At 44.0% G+C, this 21,195-nt stretch overlaps 1 protein-coding gene and 1 long non-coding RNA gene across 2 annotated transcripts; one reads left to right on the top strand and one right to left on the bottom strand.

Moving 5' to 3' along the window:
- Positions 1 to 5,324: 5,324 nt before the first annotated feature.
- On the top strand, positions 5,325 to 21,111 carry Trpv6 (transient receptor potential cation channel, subfamily V, member 6). Its single transcript, NM_022413.4, is given in 15 exon segments — positions 5,325 to 5,747; positions 14,012 to 14,109; positions 14,256 to 14,378; positions 14,716 to 14,853; positions 15,152 to 15,250; positions 15,500 to 15,672; positions 16,159 to 16,305; positions 16,383 to 16,595; positions 16,889 to 16,975; positions 17,072 to 17,148; positions 17,370 to 17,535; positions 17,871 to 17,937; positions 18,646 to 18,914; positions 19,946 to 20,052; positions 20,371 to 21,111. Coding segments are annotated over 15 exon segments (2,304 nt in total). The 5' UTR covers positions 5,325 to 5,499; the 3' UTR covers positions 20,663 to 21,111.
- Positions 15,768 to 19,956, bottom strand: Gm38795. The gene is made up of 2 exons (XR_869004.2): positions 19,649 to 19,956; positions 15,768 to 17,957 (listed from the first exon to the last, which is right to left on the bottom strand). It is a non-coding gene; the product is annotated as a predicted gene, 38795 (long non-coding RNA).
- Positions 21,112 to 21,195: the final 84 nt, after the last annotated feature.

Below are 21,195 nucleotides of genomic sequence, written 5' to 3'. Positions count from 1 at the left end.
TGCCGCTCACCCAGGGGCAGGCTATGGACTTTGACACCTTGTTTTACACATCATATCTCCAGGGGGCCCCTGCTGGGGCTTAAGTGACATTGATCCTGGTGCTGAGTGAGTGAGGTCAGAGCTTGTGGGGTCCCTAGGATTCACGGGCTTCCTCTAAAGTAACAAATTCTCTCACAAATCCATAATAGATAGTTCCAAGTTCCTCAGAAAACAAAGCTCAGACCCTCCCCAGATGTCTTCTGAGTTGGAGACTGAGGAACAAGTGCCTGACTCATTGACTGGGTTAGGCAGGCACCATCATCAGCACGAGCACTGTCAAGGTGAAACAAGTCTACAGCTGTTGCACCCCCATCAAGGTGGAGCCAAACAGACCGCCACGAGTAATGTGGCTAGGAAGGTGGTGGAGTCAGATCAAGGAAGTCAGCACAGGAAAAAGGACAATAGGAGGGTAGATGGTTCCATCCATATACCCATATATGACCTGGGTGAGTCCTGCAAAGCATGAGGCAAGGTAGATTTTGAAATGTACTGACTAGTCATAGGGCACCAGAAAATAAACATGGGCACACTTACACAGTGCCCCATGCCAAAAACAAAACAAAACAAAACAAAACCAACCAAACAAACAACAACAAAACATTGTTCTAACACACTGATACATTTTCCACACAAAGGATGCATCAACTACTTTTAAACTGTGCATACTTCTCGGGGAGAAGAAGTAGCTTCCTGCTGCTCACCACGGCCTCTGCCTCTCCAGGGGCCAGTAGTCGGCACCTTGGCCTTTCAACCATCCTCCTTTTGACCCTTGTCTAGAACTTTCCAAAGAAACACAAGGTGTGAAACTCCAGAGGGCTTCTCCTGTTGTAAAGCTCCATGAGGCCTGCACAGGATGCAGCAGAAATGATCACAGCATTCATTTACTGTGGGGCAAATTAATGGAGCTACAATGGCAGTTGACAGGAGGAAGAGAAGGGGAACAAAGGCACATCTGGGGAAAATGTGCACAAAAGCTCTGCAAGGAATTAGACCTCCTGACCTGTGAAAACTGAAGTGTCTTTATGTACACACGGAACTGCACCTGACTCCTATTTCTTCAGAATCACAGGATGTTTGAGTTGAAAAGGACCTTGAAGAGTTTCAGCACAAACTGTCTTTTAGTCACAGACAGGGACGCAACAGAGTTAGCGTGAGAGCCCAGTTTGCCACCCTCCTAATCAGACATGGTGGCCCCTGGGTGGTGCTGTGTTTGTGTGTGTGTGTGTGTGTGTGTGTGTGTGTGTGGTATGTGCCCGTTCACCTGCTAACCTGTCAAGCTCTTCTACTGGCTTTATGAGTTGGCATTCAGGGCTTTTGAACCCAGTGACTGGAACAAACTCCACTCTCAGTGAGCACCGGTTCTGACCTCTCTCTCCTCCCTGTCCTGCCCTAGCTTCATCCCTAAAGACCCCACTGTCTGCCAGCCATCAGCAGTCCAGATCTTCTGCTGAACAAACTGCCTATAAACATTTTCCTGGAGGGCCCAAAATAAGAAGCATGGGCAGAGAGAGTCACTAGAAAGAGAAAGAAGAAGAACTGGAGAGGACGATGAAGCCAGAAATACAGAGTTCTGCAGAGACTACAAAGAGCTTTAGACATAGATATACATGCCTACATACCATACATGTGCAACACACACATGTGAACAAACTATCCACTACATATACATATAACACAATACATACATACTCAACAAACACATACACATATAAGGCATACAAACATAGATTGCATAATAGTAAAACTACATATATGTACCACATACACATGTACATTCTACATATAATAAACATACATACAACATATGCCAAATGCATACATACCCTAACAATACATCATAGGTACAACATATACATATTAGCAAGCATATGTTAAATACATACATAGCACATAATACTGCATATCCCACATGTATATACACTGCACGTATTACAAATTCTACTTGCTGTACACACCACACCCAAACATAGTATGTACCACCCCCACATACATTTCATTCAACTTATATGTACACTTCATAAACTATGACATATACAACACACATACACAGAAGCACACATTGTATGCTACATATATATCATATCATATATATATCCAAAGCAATTTTTGCCTACCCACTAGCCAAGTATAAAGCACACACATACTTTATACTCTATCAGTGGCTTTCAATGAAAGTTGATTTTGCTTCTTGAAGATGTTGGCAAGGGAGACTATTGTCACTTAGGGACTAGAGGTTCAGAAGTTGCTAAGCATTGAAAGATGCATGCATCAGGTCCTACAGGAAAACAAATTATTCCAGAATGCACAGTACCTAGGTTCAGCAACCATACCAAATGCAGAATCTGGTATTTCAGGCCCATTCTCACACAGAAGCCCAGATAGACACATATAATCTCATTAACCTCTCTAGCCCCACTTCATGTGACCCCTAGAGGGGGTCATTAATATTTTGATGCCTCCCCATCACCCCAGCATATAATGGGAGTGGAGGTTAAGTTCAAAGCAAAAAGAAACAGACAGAATGAACTGCTCCTGTGCAGTGCCTTGGCCTGTTCTAGACTTGTCGTCTGCTGACCATGGTAGAGGATGCTAAATCGCAGGCTCGGTGTCACAAGTCTCCTCAGGCTTGTCATCAGGATTTAGAAATAGTGAGATTACAAGTCTCACAACTTCAGACCAATCCCTGTGATAGCCTGTGTGTGCCCCTCACTCAAACACAGATAGCATGCAACATGAGAGTATCTCTTGGCTCTAGGAGGTCAAACTAATTCCTCTCTCAGTGGTGGCATGGGGACAAAGCTACTGTGATCTTCAGATGCTTTCTGTCCCCTCAAAACCAGAAGTCCAGGAGGTATAGGGGGACATACCTGTCAACTGCAGGACTGGAAGGGCCTGATGGGGGTGCCAGTGTCAGACCTTGGATAAAGACAATAGTCTACAGCCTCATTCTGCCCTAAGAATGTGATGTGGGCTACAAAAAGAGAGAATTTTGATGTCCAAATTTGTGACTGTCAAGTCACCCCAATTGTACCTCTACTCATTTTGATACTATTGTCAATGTCCCATCTGTAGCACTACCCGTCTGACAACAAAGCCAAGTGAAGGAAGCCAAGCAAAAAGAGGAAAGATATTAGAAAATTACTTCTTCCTTCTGACTTTCTATCATTTCATTCCACAGCATGATAGAAGCCTGGCTGTGTTGTCCACTCACCCGCTGGTGACTAAACTGGGGTCCTTTCCTAGAGCTGAAAAGAACAGAGAAGGTGGAGTTGGTCAGCGTCAGACAAACACTTGGCTTAATGGGCACAAAGGTCCTGGGTTCAAGGTTTGGATTCTAGCCTTCCCCCCACCCAGCTCGAACTCACTGACCCTAGGTGGGTGGGGAAGGCAGCTAATCGAAGTGCATTGTTTGCTCAGGGCTGTATGGCCTGGCCTTAGGCCCAAGAGCAGGAACACAAGCAGCTTTCCTTTTGAAGGTGGCCTTTCCATACCCCACCCACACAGTTACCTTACTTTTGCTCCCAAGAAATCCCCCCACACATATGCTTGAGCTTGGTCATGCAAACTTAGTCCCACACAATACATATGGCACACCCCACCAAGCAAACACATACTACATCATGCATACCACACCTAGATACTAAACACATACATACAACATACCATTATTACATGCATATTAAGCATAAAACATAAACACGTATTTCATGTACCGTGTACATTACATGAAAAGCATATATTCCATGGATGTATCATTCATTAAACATGCAATACATACAATGCCAATAAACAAAAAATATATACATTGCATATCCTACATACACATACATAAGACCCCCATACAGTATCATAGTCAACACGAAGCTTGCATACAAGAAGCACCACAAACAGATCAAAGGTGCATATAAAATATACATACCATATGTCAAACACATGTTGTATACACAATATAGCACCCAGAGCACAGGCATATCACACACACACACACACACACACACACACACACACACACATATTGAGCCTTCCTGATCTTTGAATCAGACATAGAAAACAACAAGCTGAAGCTGGAGAGTGACATACAGACACCTGTGACTTCAACAGCCATCTGCCATCCCAGATAATTGAGCCCCCTGGGAGGCAGAAGAATTTTGAATGAGGCAGAGGTTCTTCCACATAAGGCAAATAAGCCAGATTTATCTGCAGGTTGGCCCCTGCTGCAGTTCAATGCTGCTGCTGCTCCTGCTGCTGCGACCCAGGATGCCTGTGACTTTGTCTGTGGAAGTCTTAACTCTGGCAGAAATCATTTTGCCTATTAGCGTGAGTGCATGAAAAAGCCTAAACAGGGCAGACTACAGAGCACCAGGTGAGTTTGGGTTTCACTTCTCACTTCTCAGACCTCAAGGATTCGCTCTAGCACTTGGAACCTCTATTATCTCCATGGGCAAAATATGAATAGTAACTGCCTTATAGGTTCCACGTGAGTTTGTGGAGACACACTCAATTGTTGCGCCTAGTGCCAGTGGCAATGACCCAATGTCTTTATGGGGAGGTTGCTAGATAAAATGCTCTAGAGCATATAAAATATTTATATTTATTGAAAAAAATTATCTAGGCATTCTTATAGCTTTAATTTCCAGACAAAGTTTCCCTGTGTAGCACAGGCTGCCCTCCAACTTTCCATTTTCTGCATCTACATATACAGGGCTGGAATTACAGGTTGGTGCCACCTCACTGGGACCAACCTGTGTCTTATTTGGTAACCCACCTACCCCTAGAAAAATCCCAATCTTCCACCACTAGATTTTATACCCTGACTCACTAGCTTGGGGATGGATATTACATCATTAAATGGTGATAATGGAGACCACCCACAGCCAAAGAGAAAAGACTATACTGGGTTTATAATGCCTAAAATACTTACATGTAGTGTCTGGTACTTTACAGAAACCAGTGCTAACTCAAAGTGGGTGAGATTTTTGCTATTTATATATTTGTTCAGGGCCAGGTGAGACATTTAACCCTGAGAGTCAAGAGAACTTAAAACCCAGACCTTCAGTAAAAACAGACAGAAGTTCCTCCATCCTGCAATGAGCCTGACCTGTCCCAGCCTTCCTAGAAAAAGGTCACTGGGTATCCCAAAGTCCAGGGGCCAGCTCTTTAATCTCTTTGAAGACCTAAGAACAGGGGAAGAGTTCCAGGGTGGAGAGAGTTGCAGCTGACGCATGGTCTCAGTAGGCAGGACTTTGGGGCCTGTCTCTTTAAATCTCAGGTAATTTGGGAGGAGGGAGGGAGTGCCCACATAGCTCCTGCTCACTCCCAACAGGAGCTCCAGAGACACAAGCCCAGCAGATTTCCAGCCCGGCCAAGAGGAACAAAGCAGGAGCCCTCTTCAGGCTCCTAGGGGCAGCCACGGGAAGCCTCAGCAGCTCCACAGGTGAAGTAGGAGACAGAAGACAGGAGACGGGACCTCTACAGAGAGAGGACAGGCCGGCTCTTGGGGGTGCCAATGTGGCCCCAGGGTCGAGCCCAGTTGGGGTCTGGCATCAGCCTCAGCCCCCCAAGGAACCAGCCTTCCACCCCATGGGGTGGTCCCTGCCCAAGGAGAAGGGGTTAATACTCTGCCTATGGAACAAGTTCTGCAGATGGTTCCACAGACAAGAGTCCTGGGCTCAGAGCCGAGACGAGCAGAACCTGCTGCAGCAGAAGAGGTAAGTTTGCCATCTGCTTCTGCGTCTTCTACCTCTGCAGCAGCAGGGCTTACACCCCACCCCTCCTGGCTTGCTTGAGTCTTCTCTTAGCACCCTGTCTGGACAGTTTGTGCCCCTTGTTAGCACCGTCTCCTGAGCCTTAGCCTGTGAGCCTAGCTGGCCAGAATGTCAGGTGGGAAGTTGCCTGGGCACAGTTGTTAGTTTCCCTTAAGGTACCATTCATTTCTGCAGGATTCCTGTGAGTACTTCCCCAGTAGCCAGGCATCTCACTACCCCCTTGTAAGCTATCTCCCCAAAAGGTGATGGTGGCAGCGTAATATCTTATGTATCTCTACTCCATGCCCCTACAGCAGACTATAACAGAAACACATTTTATATAGAAGCATGCATGTGGAAATGAATGAGTGACTGAATAAATAAAGAGGTAAGAAAAGATGGCAAAAAATATGAAAATACATATCATTCCTGTGCATCTGTCTCAGCTACTTGAGTTTAAAGAACCAACAATGCTCGGTTGCAGCCTGGAGTGTCTTCCCCCTCTATTCATGGGTTGGCATGGACTCCTGGGCTCAATGCCAAAGATGCTCACCATGCTATCTTTCAGGCTAGGGGGACTGGGAGAGAGTCTGGAGTTTAAGCCCTTAGAAAATCTCCTATTTTGATTCTATCTGCTAAAAGTAGACTTCCTTCTATTTACTTGGTAGCCACTCCTGACTCATGGCATCTTAGAGTTGGCTTTGAGAGCAGGAAAATGGATGATCCACTGGATCTTGGGCCCAACCTGTGAGCACTCTTCTCTCTGACATTGCCATTGGGGTTCCACATCCATTTGGTGACATGCTAAAAGGAAGTCCTGCTTTTGTGGCTTCCCTCCAAGGCAATTCAGTGACAGGTAGCATGTGTATTCACAGAGGAAAGGCAGAAAGTTTTTGTCTTCAGGTTTTTCTCCATCTCTGAATGCAGGGCTTGTCTTAGCCTGGCCTCAAGGCTGCCTGGGATTTCCTATGCTTTTGATTAAACATTCCCTGCTGGGATGTGCCCCTTCTTAGAGCTGTGGTTTTCCTGTCTCTCATGGCAGCCACCCACCTCTCTCCCCCCAGGCCTGGGAGAGTGGGGGGTAGGGCACATGTCTGGCTGATGACATCTTAGGACAATAGAATAACATTGTTGTTAGAGAATAATTCCTCATTGGTTTCACTTCTCCTCTTCCCACTCTCAGGACCCTGTCGCTGGGGGCATCAGACACAGACTGCAGAAAGTCCATGGGCTTTGAAAGGGGCAGGTGAGGTTCCAACATCTCATATGCAGGAAGAACAAAGTAAAGGAGTTGGGCCTGAGCAGGCAGGCAGCCTGGTTAAGCATATGCTGTTGGCACCCATCTAATCTGCATCCATTTCTTCCTTCCTTTTGATGGGCCTCCTCTGCAGTATTAGGCTAGAAAGGCCTATTGCCATCAGTAACAGGATTCTGCCCCCACCCCCACCCCAACACATCTGTTTCCAGAGTTTCTTAAACTCTCTTTTTCCCAGACAGTTGGTGTCTATGGTAATGGCCTTCTTTGGATGGTACTTCCCAGAAGGAACTGAAATTTACTAGGAGTTTCTTGGCCTGAGAGATCAGCTATATACAAGGAAGACATGGCAGAAATTAGACAAGCCGGGGGTGAACACTTAAATGAGCATCATGAACTGTGAAAGAATCTCCTCCTCGATAGTACCATCACCTGGTTTATCCAGTATAAAGTCAAACATAGGCTTTGGAGGGAAGGAGATTCTGTCATCCCCACAAAAGCAAGTTAGAGCTCAAGAGACGGGGCCCAAAAAGAAATTCTAGGAACAGGCCTGGATAGGATTTCATGGAGGATGGTCTCTCAATAAGGCAAAGCTTTTTAAAGAACTCTGTAAGATGAGGAAAGGGAAGTCAGCCTTTCTCCTTGTGATATACTTCTCTTGGGTCTTAATTATGCAGCTCCCTAGTTTAATCCCATATTAACTGAATTCTCACCTCTTTCGCATTTCTACTAAGCTATTTCTTCTGGCCTGAATTTCTCATTTCTGTATATCCAATGCATCAAACATCGATTGAGCATAACTCGTACTCCATTAGGTTTGTGGGAAATTAATCTGATATAGTTCTTGCTTCTCAAGGAGCCTGTGTTCTGATGAGCAAAGTGTACCAAAGTGCATGTTGTCCCTACATATCTTCAGATTAAATCAAGCTCATAGAGAAAATACTAAGACAAAAAAGTTATTTTGTTGCTTATATGTGCTATATAGATAGGTTCATGGTAGTTACATCAATATGTAACATGTACAGCATTTTTTTTCTGTCATCATTCCAAAACAATATGGTACAATAGCAACTGATAGAGCATGTATATTCCATTAGGCATTATTGGCTACCTAGAGATTGTTTAAAGTACACAGGTTGAAGTCACAGAAGTGGTACATGCCTGTACTCTCAGTACTTAGAATACTGAAACAGGAGACTGAAAACCTCAAGGCAAGTCTAAATAACATAGTAAAAACCTGTCTCCAAAAATCCAAAAGTTAGTAAATAAGATGAATATTGTGGCTTTCACTTGTAACCCCAGGACATGGGAGACTGAGTCAGGAGTGTTGCCACAAGTTTACCATGAACTACACAGTGAGTTCCAGGCCAGCCTGGGTCACAGAGTATAGTCATAACTTTAAAGTGCATTATGAATGTATAAACTATGTGCAAATATTATATCACTGTATGGAGGGGAGTTGAGTTTATATGATGTATGGTAGAGAGTAGGATCTTCTAGAGCCACTGCCCTACAGATTTTGGAAGAATAATCATACTTAGGCTAAAGGTAAGCATGGGTGAAGGTCATGCAAAGGTTTAAACGAGAGTTGAGGGAGTACAGAAAGAAACTGTCCTATCTGGTATCTGATTTCTGATAGTGTGGGGTGTGCTGAGAACTTCACGGAGGCTGCCCAACCTGACTTCCCACCCCTAGAGTGCTGGCATTTTCAGTTCCTGGGAAGACAGGGATTCTTGCTTGAGTTGGGTTCCATAGATACCTGTATAAATAATGTATATGAGGTAAAGTTTCTATGCAAGCTAAGCTCTGACACTCTTCTGTAGACCTCAGTTCTTGCCTTGATAAACACATACACACACACTTGTTTACTTGCCCAAGGGAAGGAGTTGTGGCAGTTAAGAAACAGCTTGGTTTCAAATCTTGAAAGAGCCATGTTCTCCAGATTTTGACTCCCTCATCTTATCTCAGCTGGAGGGAGGTGGCCTATGAGTGCCCAGTGTATGCCATGCTACCACACATGACTGGTCTTTCTCATCTGTGGTCATTGCTCTGGGCTTGACCCCCACCTCCCAAGAAAACTCAGAAAGAGCCATAAAAACTAGAAGAACCACATAATTTAGTGGAAAGTGCCTTGGGCTATGTTCTTGTTAATCAAGTCTGCCTTTTAACCCTCTGTGATCTTCTGGCAACTGTTTAACCTTGCTGCCTCAGTTTCCTTTTCATTAAAAACAATGGGAAAATTACTCAGCTGGTGTTGTATGGCTATGGAAAGTAAATATGGGATTAAGTGATGTTGCTTTGGAAACTGAAAGGCACATTGAACAAATGAAATCACAACAAAGAAAATATATTATTAAAAAGGCAACTACTGAAGATGACAAAAATCAGCGAGGCTATGAACGACCTCCTTGTTAACAGAAATGAATCCAGTCAGAATGAAAATGTATGTACCGGGGCTGGATGGCTCAGCGGTTAAGAGCATTGACTGCTCTTACAGAGGTGCTGAGTTCAATTCCAGCACCCAGAGTTCAATTCCCAGCAACAACATGGTGGCTCACAACCTTCCGTAATAGAATCCCCTGGTGTGTCTGAAGACACCAACTGACAGTGTATATATATATATATATATATATATATATATATATATATATATATATATATATATACAAGATATACTGGTGCCTACAGTCATCTGTAATGGTATTTGTAGGAAAACTTAAGTATATCCTCAGAGACCCCCTACTTCCAGCTCTAATTAACACAAAGAAGGACAGAGAAATAGCTAACAAGGCACTCAGCTCAGACTCTGACCTGCTTGGATGAAGCACTTCAGAGTACTCACCCTGAGGCTCCATCTGTTACATGAACAGATTAGATTGCATTTCTGCAAATTGCTGCTTTTCTGATTTGAATATTTCTTAAAACTCAGTGGATCCTTCCTTGTTTCCCAGAATAAACGATGGAACATGACTCATGTACATGGCACACATAGACTTATACGTGCATAAGAACCAGAAACAGAGGGCTTGGGAAGCAGAAGTCGTAGAGAAGGGAAGCCATTGACTTACTTTGGAGACACAGTGTTGGGATTGAACAAGTGAACACTATCTTATGCCAACAACAACAACAACGTGCTAGGTTTTTGTGTCAAGAACACCATTAACTGAGTTTTTCCCAAGCCATCATGGAACTGGACTGTTCAATTTTATACTTAATTCCCAAGTAAAACAAAATATTGAGGAACCTTAAAATATCCTTCATGTTTTTAATACTTTCCATTTCCTTTTGTTACTCTCTCACTACAGCTTATGTAATTTCACATTTTTGTTTCTTTCTTGCTTTAATTATTTAAAAATATTTTGTATGTTACTAGGAAATATTATCCATGGACATTTAATTGTTCTTCATGTGAAGAATTTTTTCTCTTAATAAGCTATGAATCATTACCCCCTGTAAATCAGGGTTTTTCTATCCTGGCATGGTTTCACCTTGAGCAGGATATTTCTTTGTAGATGGTCCTGTGTGATATGTTCAGCGTTGCTTCTCCCCTTTATCCCCTATCCCTTAGTTGTCCTCTAAGCTTCTACAATTGACTGCTGTTAGAGAATCTACAGGATTCTTTGGTATACCTCCTACTTCTTTTGGAGCCCAGGAATTGTGAAGCAAAACTATGTTAGGAAGTTAGGGCTTTCTCTGCTATCACCTTGTGGCCCTATATAGTTACTACAAGTAATAAAGTAATCTGGGACATGCTGCCTGACCATTTCTCCTTCATTTTACTGAATTCTGGAGTTTGCAACCAGAGAAGGTCATTTCTGATAAACATTGTTTGAGTTGGATTACTAGTTGTTTCTTTACTAGGGGTGTGGTTTGACTAAGTTGACAGATAAGACACGGGGCACTTCTTTTGATTTGACTTTCTGATAAATAATGGATAAGTTGTTACTATAGGGATGTCTTAAAATATTTCATAGGATATATTTATAGAGCTAGAGGGACGTAGTTGTGAATGGGAATAATCAAAATACATTGTATAAATGCATTATGTTTTCAAAGAACACACATGAAGTAGTACTGAAATAGTTGTATAACTAAGGTTCGATATTAATTGAACACCATATAACTTTTCCCAGTATATGTAGCAGCCTTTGGTCTTTCCTGGGCCTACTAGAATAGCAACAGACAAAAGAGAACAGATTACATATGCATTAGAGGCTCATGGGGGACAGTTGCCAGTTTCTGAGATGTGTCATGAATAAAACGAAACTCTGTGATTTCCAAGTGTAGAGGAAGAAACATATTTTATTTACAACACTAAGTATATGTTATAATAAATATGAGACCAATGGAAAGAGTAAAAATATTAGAAGGTGGTGGTGGTGGTGGTGCTGTGTATGTTTTGTAGGAAGCATTGTTTCCCCTACATTCTAGTGCTGACTCTAAAACATGTGCGTAAGAGAGCTTTGGGAAAATGGTTGGAGTCATCATTGTGGTGAAGAGTATAGAAAACTTGCAGCAGTATCTTCAAGTCAAACCCCGTTTCCCATTTCGATTCTATGTTTATTTAAGGTTGACTTAGGGGGTGGTAGATAAAGTCAACAAGGAGGGGGTGTGAAGCCACCTTGGCACCAGCGCTGATTCATCCATTCGACAACAGTCATAGTAAGCACCCACAGCACACTAGGTGATTTTGCTAGGCACAGAAGTGCAGAATTCACAATGGACAATCACTGGGTTAGGGGAGTGGATTCAGGAAGAAGCAGTCTTGTGGGCACAGGCCCAGCGAGAACGGTGTGCTCTGTGGGGCTGAGGCCTGTGGTGAGACTTAAATGCCAGGTGTAAGGAGTGAGGGGGAGGATCACAGAATGGAAAAATAGTTGCACAAAGACCATGAAGGGCCTCTGTGTTCCTTATCCTTGGGCACTGAAAGACCGGTCGGCTTTTTGTAAGCTGTGACTGCCTCACCATTTAGAAAGACTATCTTGACAGCATTAAAAAAAAGAAAAAGAAAAAGACTAGAGGTAAATAGGGCACAGGAAAACCAACTGAATGTCTTCTTAATCCTGGGCCAGAGAATAAAGACGTGAATTAATGAGCTTTAGTAGCAACAAAAGAGGAAGAACTAAATGGAGTCAGAATCTTAAATGACTGATTGAACCGGTTGCTACCTGTTGGCTTATGATGGAGCTGGGTGTTATGGTTGGAGGAGATAGAAGTCACTTTCTACTCTTTATCACTTTTGCATCCCCAGCTTTGCAGTAAGCTTCTTACCACTGCCAACACTTTAGGATGGGAGCTTGTACAGATGGCTTTTGTATGCCATGTAATAGGCTATCTATGCATAAATATAATAATTGCTTTTACTCCCGTGGAAAGACCAAATTACTCCAAGCTGAAAGAAAAATCCAGTAAAATTGGAGCCATGTGTTTTAGTTGGGATAAGAGTACAGAGGTGATTTGCAGAGCCAAAGGACATACTTCTGCCTATAACACATAAAAGTAAAATAATAAGTAAGGAAATGGTGGGAGATGGGAGTTGAGAGAGGATCTGAATTCCAAGTTGGATGCACTCGAGAAGGAATGGAAGGGGAAAACGACAGCAGTCACATCCACATGAAATTCAAGAAATGGATTCTCTAAAGTAGACTCTTTCCTTCCCCTTCATCTTCCATTTATATCTTCACGGGTACTAATGGTAGAAATAAAGTAGCACCTAAGACAGGAGCAGCCTAGAGACAGTGTCTGAGAATGACAGACGGCTTGACTTCCTAAATGTCCTTAAGGTGTGCTCTTTAGAGGCTGCTATTCCAAGGCATTCCTTGGATTTATGACTTCAATAATTTCACACGCATGAACCACATTCAATAACTCTTGACTTGAGAAAGACTTCTGGAACTTTCATTCTCACAAGAATCCATTGGGACTTTTCCTAAACTGCAGACCTGAACATACTCAGACCAAAGGGTAATCTGAGAGTTGAAATCTCATATTAATTTGCATAAGATGGCTGATCACCCATAGGATTCCTGACTTACAAAAGACAAAATGTAGACATTAAGATGTGAGAAGAGAGAGTGGGGGATATGAGTGACCACTGCCTGGAGCCAAGATTTCTCACAAGGGCCATTGCTGGTTTTAGATTGAGTCCTAAAGATACTGCCAGAGAACAGGGTAAATGGGAGAATCAAATGTCCCATTCTGAAGGTCAAATAGCAAGACATCTTGTAAAAGAAGAAAACCCACCAGTCTCTGCATGTCAACTTCCTCCACAAATATGAGGAAGGAACTCCTTATACCTCCAGTACATAAAAAACAATGCTTATCATTCAGGGCAATCTTAGAGCACTTCTGAGTTCAGAATAAGACCACTCCAGGCAAGATGACGTCATGGGGTGAATGTATACTTGAACAAACTCCTCTTTCTTGGTCCCATGTGCCCAGACATTTTATATATAGTGTATAATACATAAATATATTATATTATATATAAATATAAAAATCATATACAATTATGTATTTATATAAATATCAATATATTGTATTTATATATACTTAAGAAATATATATTATATATAATGTAATATAAATTATATTATTGTATATATTATATAATGCATGTATTATACATAATATAATATTATATGTTATATATCATACTATAATATATTGTATAGCAGTATATCCTGTATTATATCCTGCATTTTCTTATTTTCAGTATTTTCAGTCCTACAGGATAGAAAACTAGTTAGTGCACCCTCTTACACAGGCTAAATGGGCAAAGTCAGTTTAGGTGAACTGAATAATTGGGAGAAAATAGTTGGTGACACTTACACTGTAATGGACCCTCCTGCCTGGTGCAGGAACCTTACCATTCATTGTTGTTGAGGTCACACCTCTGAGTGAAGTCTTTATAATGTGTCCTGCAGCTGGGTATGTTTACTGTTATCACCATTGTTTTCGCCTTTCCTGGTAGGATCTGGGAATCACCTCTTCTTCTAGCTGCCAAAGAAAACGATGTCCAGGCTCTGAGCAAGCTGCTCAAGTTTGAAGGATGTGAGGTGCACCAGAGAGGTATGCAGCAGAATTCTAGCTTTGGTCTGTTGGTTAGTCCCCCATCCTACAGACTACCCTAAGAGAGCTCCACACTTAGAGTCTGTTTTTTTCTCCATTGACTGCCCCAAAGACATTATATGTTCTTTCCCCCTCTCTAATGCTAGGAGCCATGGGGGAAACTGCACTTCACATAGCAGCCCTCTATGATAACCTGGAGGCTGCAATGGTGCTAATGGAGGCTGCCCCAGAACTAGTCTTTGAGCCCATGACTTCGGAGCTATATGAAGGTGAGGCCCAAAGAAGGATGGTAAGCTGTTTTCCAACAATTTCAAGTCGATAACTTGGGGAACCAGAGAAATTTTCTGAAGATCTCTAATATTATTAGTCACCAAGCTGTCTTTTTGCTAAGTCCTAATGACAACTCATTACATCTGGTCCAGAGGCCCAGAGAAGGAGCAGAATTGGACAGAGGAAACAAAAGGCTTTCCTGGGAACCTCTAATACCCACAGGGTCTCTCTCATCCATCCCAGATGGTGGCACAAAGGAAATTATGGGGACACACAGAAGGGATTCCATCAGGGTCCTGGGAACAGATATGCAACTCATAATTCTCTCTTGGCCAGGTCAGACTGCACTACACATTGCAGTAATAAACCAGAATGTAAACTTGGTCCGTGCTCTGCTTGCCCGAGGGGCCAGTGTCTCTGCCAGAGCTACAGGCTCTGTCTTCCACTACAGGCCTCACAACCTCATTTACTATGGTAAGGAGCCAGGAGCAGGCTCAGTGGTAGAGAGAGGGGCAGTGGATAAGGAGGACCCTTTCCTTGGTTATATCTTCTGGGAGGCTGGAAGAGTGGTGTGTTCAAAACTTAGGGCCAGGGGCCAGTTTCCCCCCATAACCTTCTGCATAGTTCTTTCCTGAGGTTTATATTGGCCAAATGATCCCAAGCCACAAGCTGAGATGTGGGAGGGAGGAGACAGTTGTGGGCCTGGAGGGCAGATATCACTCTCATCGCCTAATCCTGCTATTTCCTACCATGGATTTCTTTGTGTCCACAGGAGAGCACCCTTTGTCCTTTGCTGCCTGTGTGGGTAGTGAGGAGATTGTTAGACTGCTCATTGAGCATGGAGCTGACATCCGTGCCCAGGACTCTCTGGGTAAGAGCTGGGATGAGGAGAAAGTGCTGGATTCTCTCTCTCTCTCTCTCTCTCTCTCTCTCTCTCTCTCTCTCTCTCTCTCTCTCTCCTCTCTCTCTCCCTGTCCCTCTCCCCCTCTCCCTCTCCCTCCCTCTCTCTCTCTCTCTCTCTCTCTCTCTCTCTCTCTCTCTCTCTCTCTCTCTCTCTCTCTCTCTCTCTGATGGAGAATGAGTCACCAGGGAACCTGATGACAGTCTCCGTTCTCCCCAGGAAATACAGTACTACACATACTCATCCTGCAGCCCAACAAAACCTTTGCCTGCCAGATGTACAACTTGCTACTGTCCTATGATGGGGGAGACCACCTGAAGTCCCTGGAACTTGTGCCAAATAACCAGGGACTCACCCCCTTCAAGTTGGCTGGGGTGGAAGGCAACATTGTGGTGAGACCATACCCTAAGGGGTCTTTAATTACCCTAGGGTTGTTGTTTTGTTTTGTTTTGTTTTTTTCTGGGAAGAAAGAGAACTGAAACAAGCCTTAGATCCCATTCTGTTTTAATTAGGCTCTGTTTCAGCCTATGTCTTTCATGCCCCTGCTCCCCACCACCATCCTGCTTTTTTTTTTCCCTGCATGTTTACTCCTAGTGAAGTACAGAGAATTCATGTAGTCTAGACCTCATGCTGAGATTTTCTGCAATGCCCAAGCCAATTTGTCCTTCCCAGAAGAGATCTGCCAATCCCCTCATAGCTCCAGGCTTGGAATGATTCCTGGAGCAAGATAAATCTAGGATTTGGGTGGCATGCACTATTTGGCTTTCCAAAGGCTGTGTTCTTTAAGAGAATGAAAATCCCTTCTCCTCTAGTCCTTTCCTTCTGGGCTGTGCTATTCCATGCAGCTTTGAGTCCTGACTATCTCACCTCTCTTTCAGATGTTCCAACACCTGATGCAGAAGCGGAAACACATCCAGTGGACATATGGGCCATTGACCTCCACACTGTATGACCTCACTGAGATTGACTCCTCAGGAGATGATCAATCCCTACTGGAACTTATTGTTACTACCAAGAAACGGGAGGTACAGTCTTTCACAGCACAGGCCTTGGTGAGGGGTGATAGGGTCATGGAGACACTTTTCTATTCTTTCTGTGGCAGGCTCGCCAGATCCTGGACCAGACACCTGTAAAGGAACTGGTGAGCCTCAAGTGGAAGAGGTATGGGCGGCCCTACTTCTGCGTGCTGGGTGCCATCTATGTGCTGTACATCATCTGCTTTACCATGTGCTGTGTCTACCGCCCGCTCAAGCCCAGGATCACTAACCGCACCAACCCCCGGGACAACACTCTGATGCAACAGAAGCTCCTTCAGGTGACACCTGGGGAGGGACAGATAGTACACTAGGAATCTGTTTTCCATAGCGCTGTCCCACTTTGACTCCACACCAGCTTTTCCCCTCTCACCTAGATCTCCTAAGAGGGCACAGAGTCCACAAATACACACAGAGACATGCATACATTCTTACTCTAGGAGCAGAGTTTTGAGACTAGCTGAATCTGATGGGCTAGAAAACAAACAAACAAACAAAAACCTGAAAGAGCCAGGGACTTTGGAAACTAGATTATGTCAAAGACAGGTGATTTACCAACATTTTTCCTCCTTAGGAGGCCTATGTGACCCCTAAGGATGACCTCCGGTTGGTGGGGGAACTCGTGAGCATCGTTGGGGCTGTGATCATCCTGCTGGTGGAGGTGAGGTGTGGATAGAATCCTACTGGAGGCCATCTGACCCAGGGGTCCAGTCTGCATTCTGGGCTACAAATGCCTTTGTCTCTGACTTCTTTCCAGATTCCAGACATCTTCAGGTTGGGGGTCACTCGATTCTTTGGACAGACCATTCTCGGGGGGCCATTCCATGTCATCATGTGAGTGTCTCCATTTCATTTCCATCCTTCATCTCATTAGAGCATCTCCCACCTTCCCTTATCTCCGAGTTCTCTCTGTAATGTGTAACCTCAGAGTACTGAATGTTGTCAAGGCTGAGTCTGATATAGTATGAGGTATATTTCAGCTGCACTCTTGTTGCTAGGTCCCCAGGATGAGCCTGGCTTCTTTCTCATTAGACCCACTTTTCTTGCCCCCCCAGTATCACTTATGCCTTCATGGTGCTGGTGACCATGGTGATGCGACTCACCAATGTAGATGGAGAAGTGGTGCCCATGTCCTTTGCTCTGGTGTTGGGCTGGTGCAATGTCATGTACTTTGCCAGAGGATTCCAGATGCTGGGTCCCTTCACCATCATGATTCAGAAGGTCAGTTCCTCCCCCACGCTTCTAATAGAGTCTCAGACCAAGGTTAACACTTTCCCAGAGGGCCAGGAGGTACATATTGCAGGTGCTGTGACCCTGACATCATTCTTTTTATATACTTTTCTCACTGTCTTTCTTTGAAAACATTTAAAATCCTCTTACAAGCTTTTAAAACTCCTTAGTTTAAGAACCTCACCAAGACAGGGCAGGCAGACTTAGCTGGCAGGCTGTAGTTTGCCAGCCCATCCTGGTATGGGTTGATGTTTGGGGTTAGACTTGCTGGTGTCAGGTGGGTAACTGCTCTGAAGGTAGTGTTCTCTGCCTCCTCCTCTTTGTAGATGATTTTTGGTGACTTGATGCGATTCTGCTGGCTGATGGCTGTGGTAATTCTGGGATTTGCTTCAGGTAAGTCACCAGGATGGAATCTGTGGGAGGGAAGGGCTGCAAGGAGCTTAGAGGATACAGAAATCTTCACACTGAACTTGGAGGGAGGCCAGACATGATAAGAGGCCAGGAAATGTCTAAAGATGGAATACTGCTCAGAAGTAAAGGACTGACTGTAGTGTCAGGGTCAGATTAGGAACATGAGTCTTGTAGAAAATAGTGGAGCATAATAACTTAAAATTTATCAGTTTTGAGCTGATCAAGGACAACTGCAAAAAACATGCTAATGTGGACAGGGGAAAGCTCAGCCCTACACACACATAAAACAAAACAAAACAAAACAAAACAAAACAAAACAAAACAAAACAAAACAAAACACAAACCCACAGACAGGTAAGGAATACTGAGAGAAGAAATATTCCTCCCCAGGAAAGAATATACCAATTTGTTAGAACTATACAAAAGGGTAACCTACCCACAATTAACATTGTAAGACTGAGCTGGCCATATTTATTGATTTATGAAATATATATGGATTTATGGGATGGTTTGGAAGGAGAAAAATGAAGGGAGGTAATAATTTTGTCATCTCAGAAAATTAAAGAAATAATTTAAAATGTATTGTTTAGAGTTGAGACCACCATATGAGATGAAGGGAATAGAATGGACAAGTGGTGGGCTATTCATGACACAGTTGCCATGGCAACTCTCACCCCTTGGGTGGAGCAGCCTTCTATATCATTTTCCAGACAGAGGATCCCGATGAGCTGGGTCATTTCTATGACTACCCCATGGCACTGTTCAGCACCTTTGAACTCTTCCTCACCATCATCGATGGCCCTGCCAACTATGACGTGGATCTGCCCTTCATGTACAGCGTTACCTACGCTGCCTTTGCCATCATCGCCACACTGCTCATGCTTAACCTCCTCATTGCCATGATGGGTGACACTCACTGGAGAGTTGCCCATGAGCGAGATGAGCTCTGGAGAGCACAGGTGAGCCCTCTGGCGGCTAGGAGGGTTACTGCATCTATCTGGCCATGCTCAGATAAAAGAAGTCATTTGTACTCCATGTGTGTTTGGATAGGGTTCTGCACAAATTGTAAAATAATGAAACATGCCCAGGGGGATTTAAGTAGTAACGAAGAGCACTTCTGGAAACGTTGGGAAGGATTCTGTATAGTTTTCTTAATTAAACCCTTGGTCTTTTCTAGAAAAGTAGTGAACAAATGGCTAAAACTATATTTGGTCAGTTTCGCTCCCAAGTAAGAACAGAATGATCTAGTCTTCTTCAACACACTGAAGCCTGCAAAATTTGACCCAGAAAAACTGAATGTGTTATAAATGACATTAAAAAAAAAAAACCCTCTCTTTAGCAGCAGAAGCTATCTTAAGTCAGATCATTATGATGGGCATACATAAAAGACAATGAGATGAATCTGGTTCCCATTTAAAAATATTCCTGGAAAAGAATTTATCTCACCAAAAATAATTTAAGCAAAATAAAAATGGAGCTATAAAACCCTGGAAAGCATTTAACTGTGATGTGTGGAAATGGAGTAAAATCCTAAGCTGGCTAAGAAGAAGGGTTTGCTGGAAGAAAACCTTTTGAAAAATCTGTGGATATTAGATTTCCAAGTAGGATGTTTATATTTTGAAATCACTTTATGCATGTGGGGTCAAAACATTCTGAAACCTGCGAAACTCCTTTATGCTTTCCATGTTCTTACCTGTACCTGGGATCAAGGTCTCTCCTGAGAGCCTCTTATATGCCACCTGGCTTTACCATGGCTTTCAAGTTACAAGATAAAGAATTGTGGGGTTCAAGTCTCATCCATTCTCTTCCACGGAAGAGGCTCTATTAAGTTCATACTGCCATCTTGGTTTGGGGGCTTGTTTCCATTTCTAGAAAGCCACAAGTCCCTGAGTTTCTCCATTACTAAATTGTCTTCTCTCTGCCTGGACTCTGGTCCTCTCAGTAAGCACCTGACCTCCTCTCTCACTTCCCTTTCTCTACCCAAATAAAGGTTGTGGCCACCACTGTGATGTTAGAGCGGAAGCTACCTCGTTGCCTGTGGCCTCGCTCTGGGATATGTGGGCGAGAGTATGGTCTTGGCGACCGCTGGTTCTTGAGGTAAGTGAAGTGGTATTCCTTAAGCAGTCACTTTAGATGATTTCTCTTGTTCCTAGAAGCTCTGTGGAGGCCTGTATGCTTTCTAGACCTCGTGTTCCTTGTCTTAAGTGTGGCTACTGAGGACAAGACTCAGTTTTGAGCTTGGGCCCCTAAGCATCATCAGAGATGAGCCTGCAGCTCTCTGAGGCTTGGCTGCTGAAGGGTTGGTGCTCTGTGTTCCCACACTGGCTGCATAGAACCTTCAACACTGGTAGGGCTGGATGACAAGTGTTGAACTTGGATCTTCTTTTCAGTAATCCCTTCTTCCGCTCTCCCTAGGGTGGAAGACAGGCAAGATCTCAACAGACAACGCATCCGCCGCTATGCACAGGCCTTCCAGCAACAAGATGGCCTCTACTCTGAGGACTTGGAAAAAGATTCAGGAGAAAAACTGGAGACAGCACGTCCCTTTGGTGCCTATCTGTCCTTTCCTACACCCTCAGTATCTCGAAGTACCTCCCGAAGCAGCACCAATTGGGAAAGGCTTCGACAAGGGGCCCTGAGGAAGGACCTGCGGGGGATAATCAACCGGGGCCTAGAAGATGGGGAGGGCTGGGAGTACCAGATCTGAATGTTGGCTCTCACCAAGCATCAGAACAGAATGAAAGAAAGACAGCTAAGGTCATCCTGCGAGTCCAAGGGAGAAGGAAGAGGAACATGCCAAGGAATGTACACTGGGAATAAATGCTCCAGGGCTCCACAACTCCTTTATCTTGGAGCAAAAGGAAGACGACTCTGTGGTCCGTGCCTCATCCAAGCTTTCCTTGTTCTCTTATGGAAGCTCCCCTGCACACCAGAGCACTTTAAAGACAGGCTTCCTATCTCAGGCACCTGTCTCCTCCCAGGTCTAATAAGTGGGAGGGCACAGAACTCTTCCCAGGGTGCTCCAGACGACGGATGGAGAACACTGAGATTGTGGGAAGGTGTGTGATGGACAGATACAGGCACCAGTCTAGGGGTGGGGAAGCTAGACTGAGCCTTGCCACCTTCCAATAAAATCATTTCCTGATCCCCACCCAACTCCCTTTCTGTTTCAGTGAACTTAAGCACTGGCCCACCCTGTCACGCCGCTCTGCTTCTCCTCCGAGGCCTCCCTAACCCTTT

The sequence above is a fragment of the Mus musculus genome, chromosome 6 (assembly GCF_000001635.26).
Source record: "Mus musculus strain C57BL/6J chromosome 6, GRCm38.p6 C57BL/6J".
NCBI lineage: Eukaryota > Metazoa > Chordata > Mammalia > Rodentia > Muridae > Mus > Mus musculus.
This window is presented reverse-complemented; position numbering and strand designations above follow the sequence as displayed.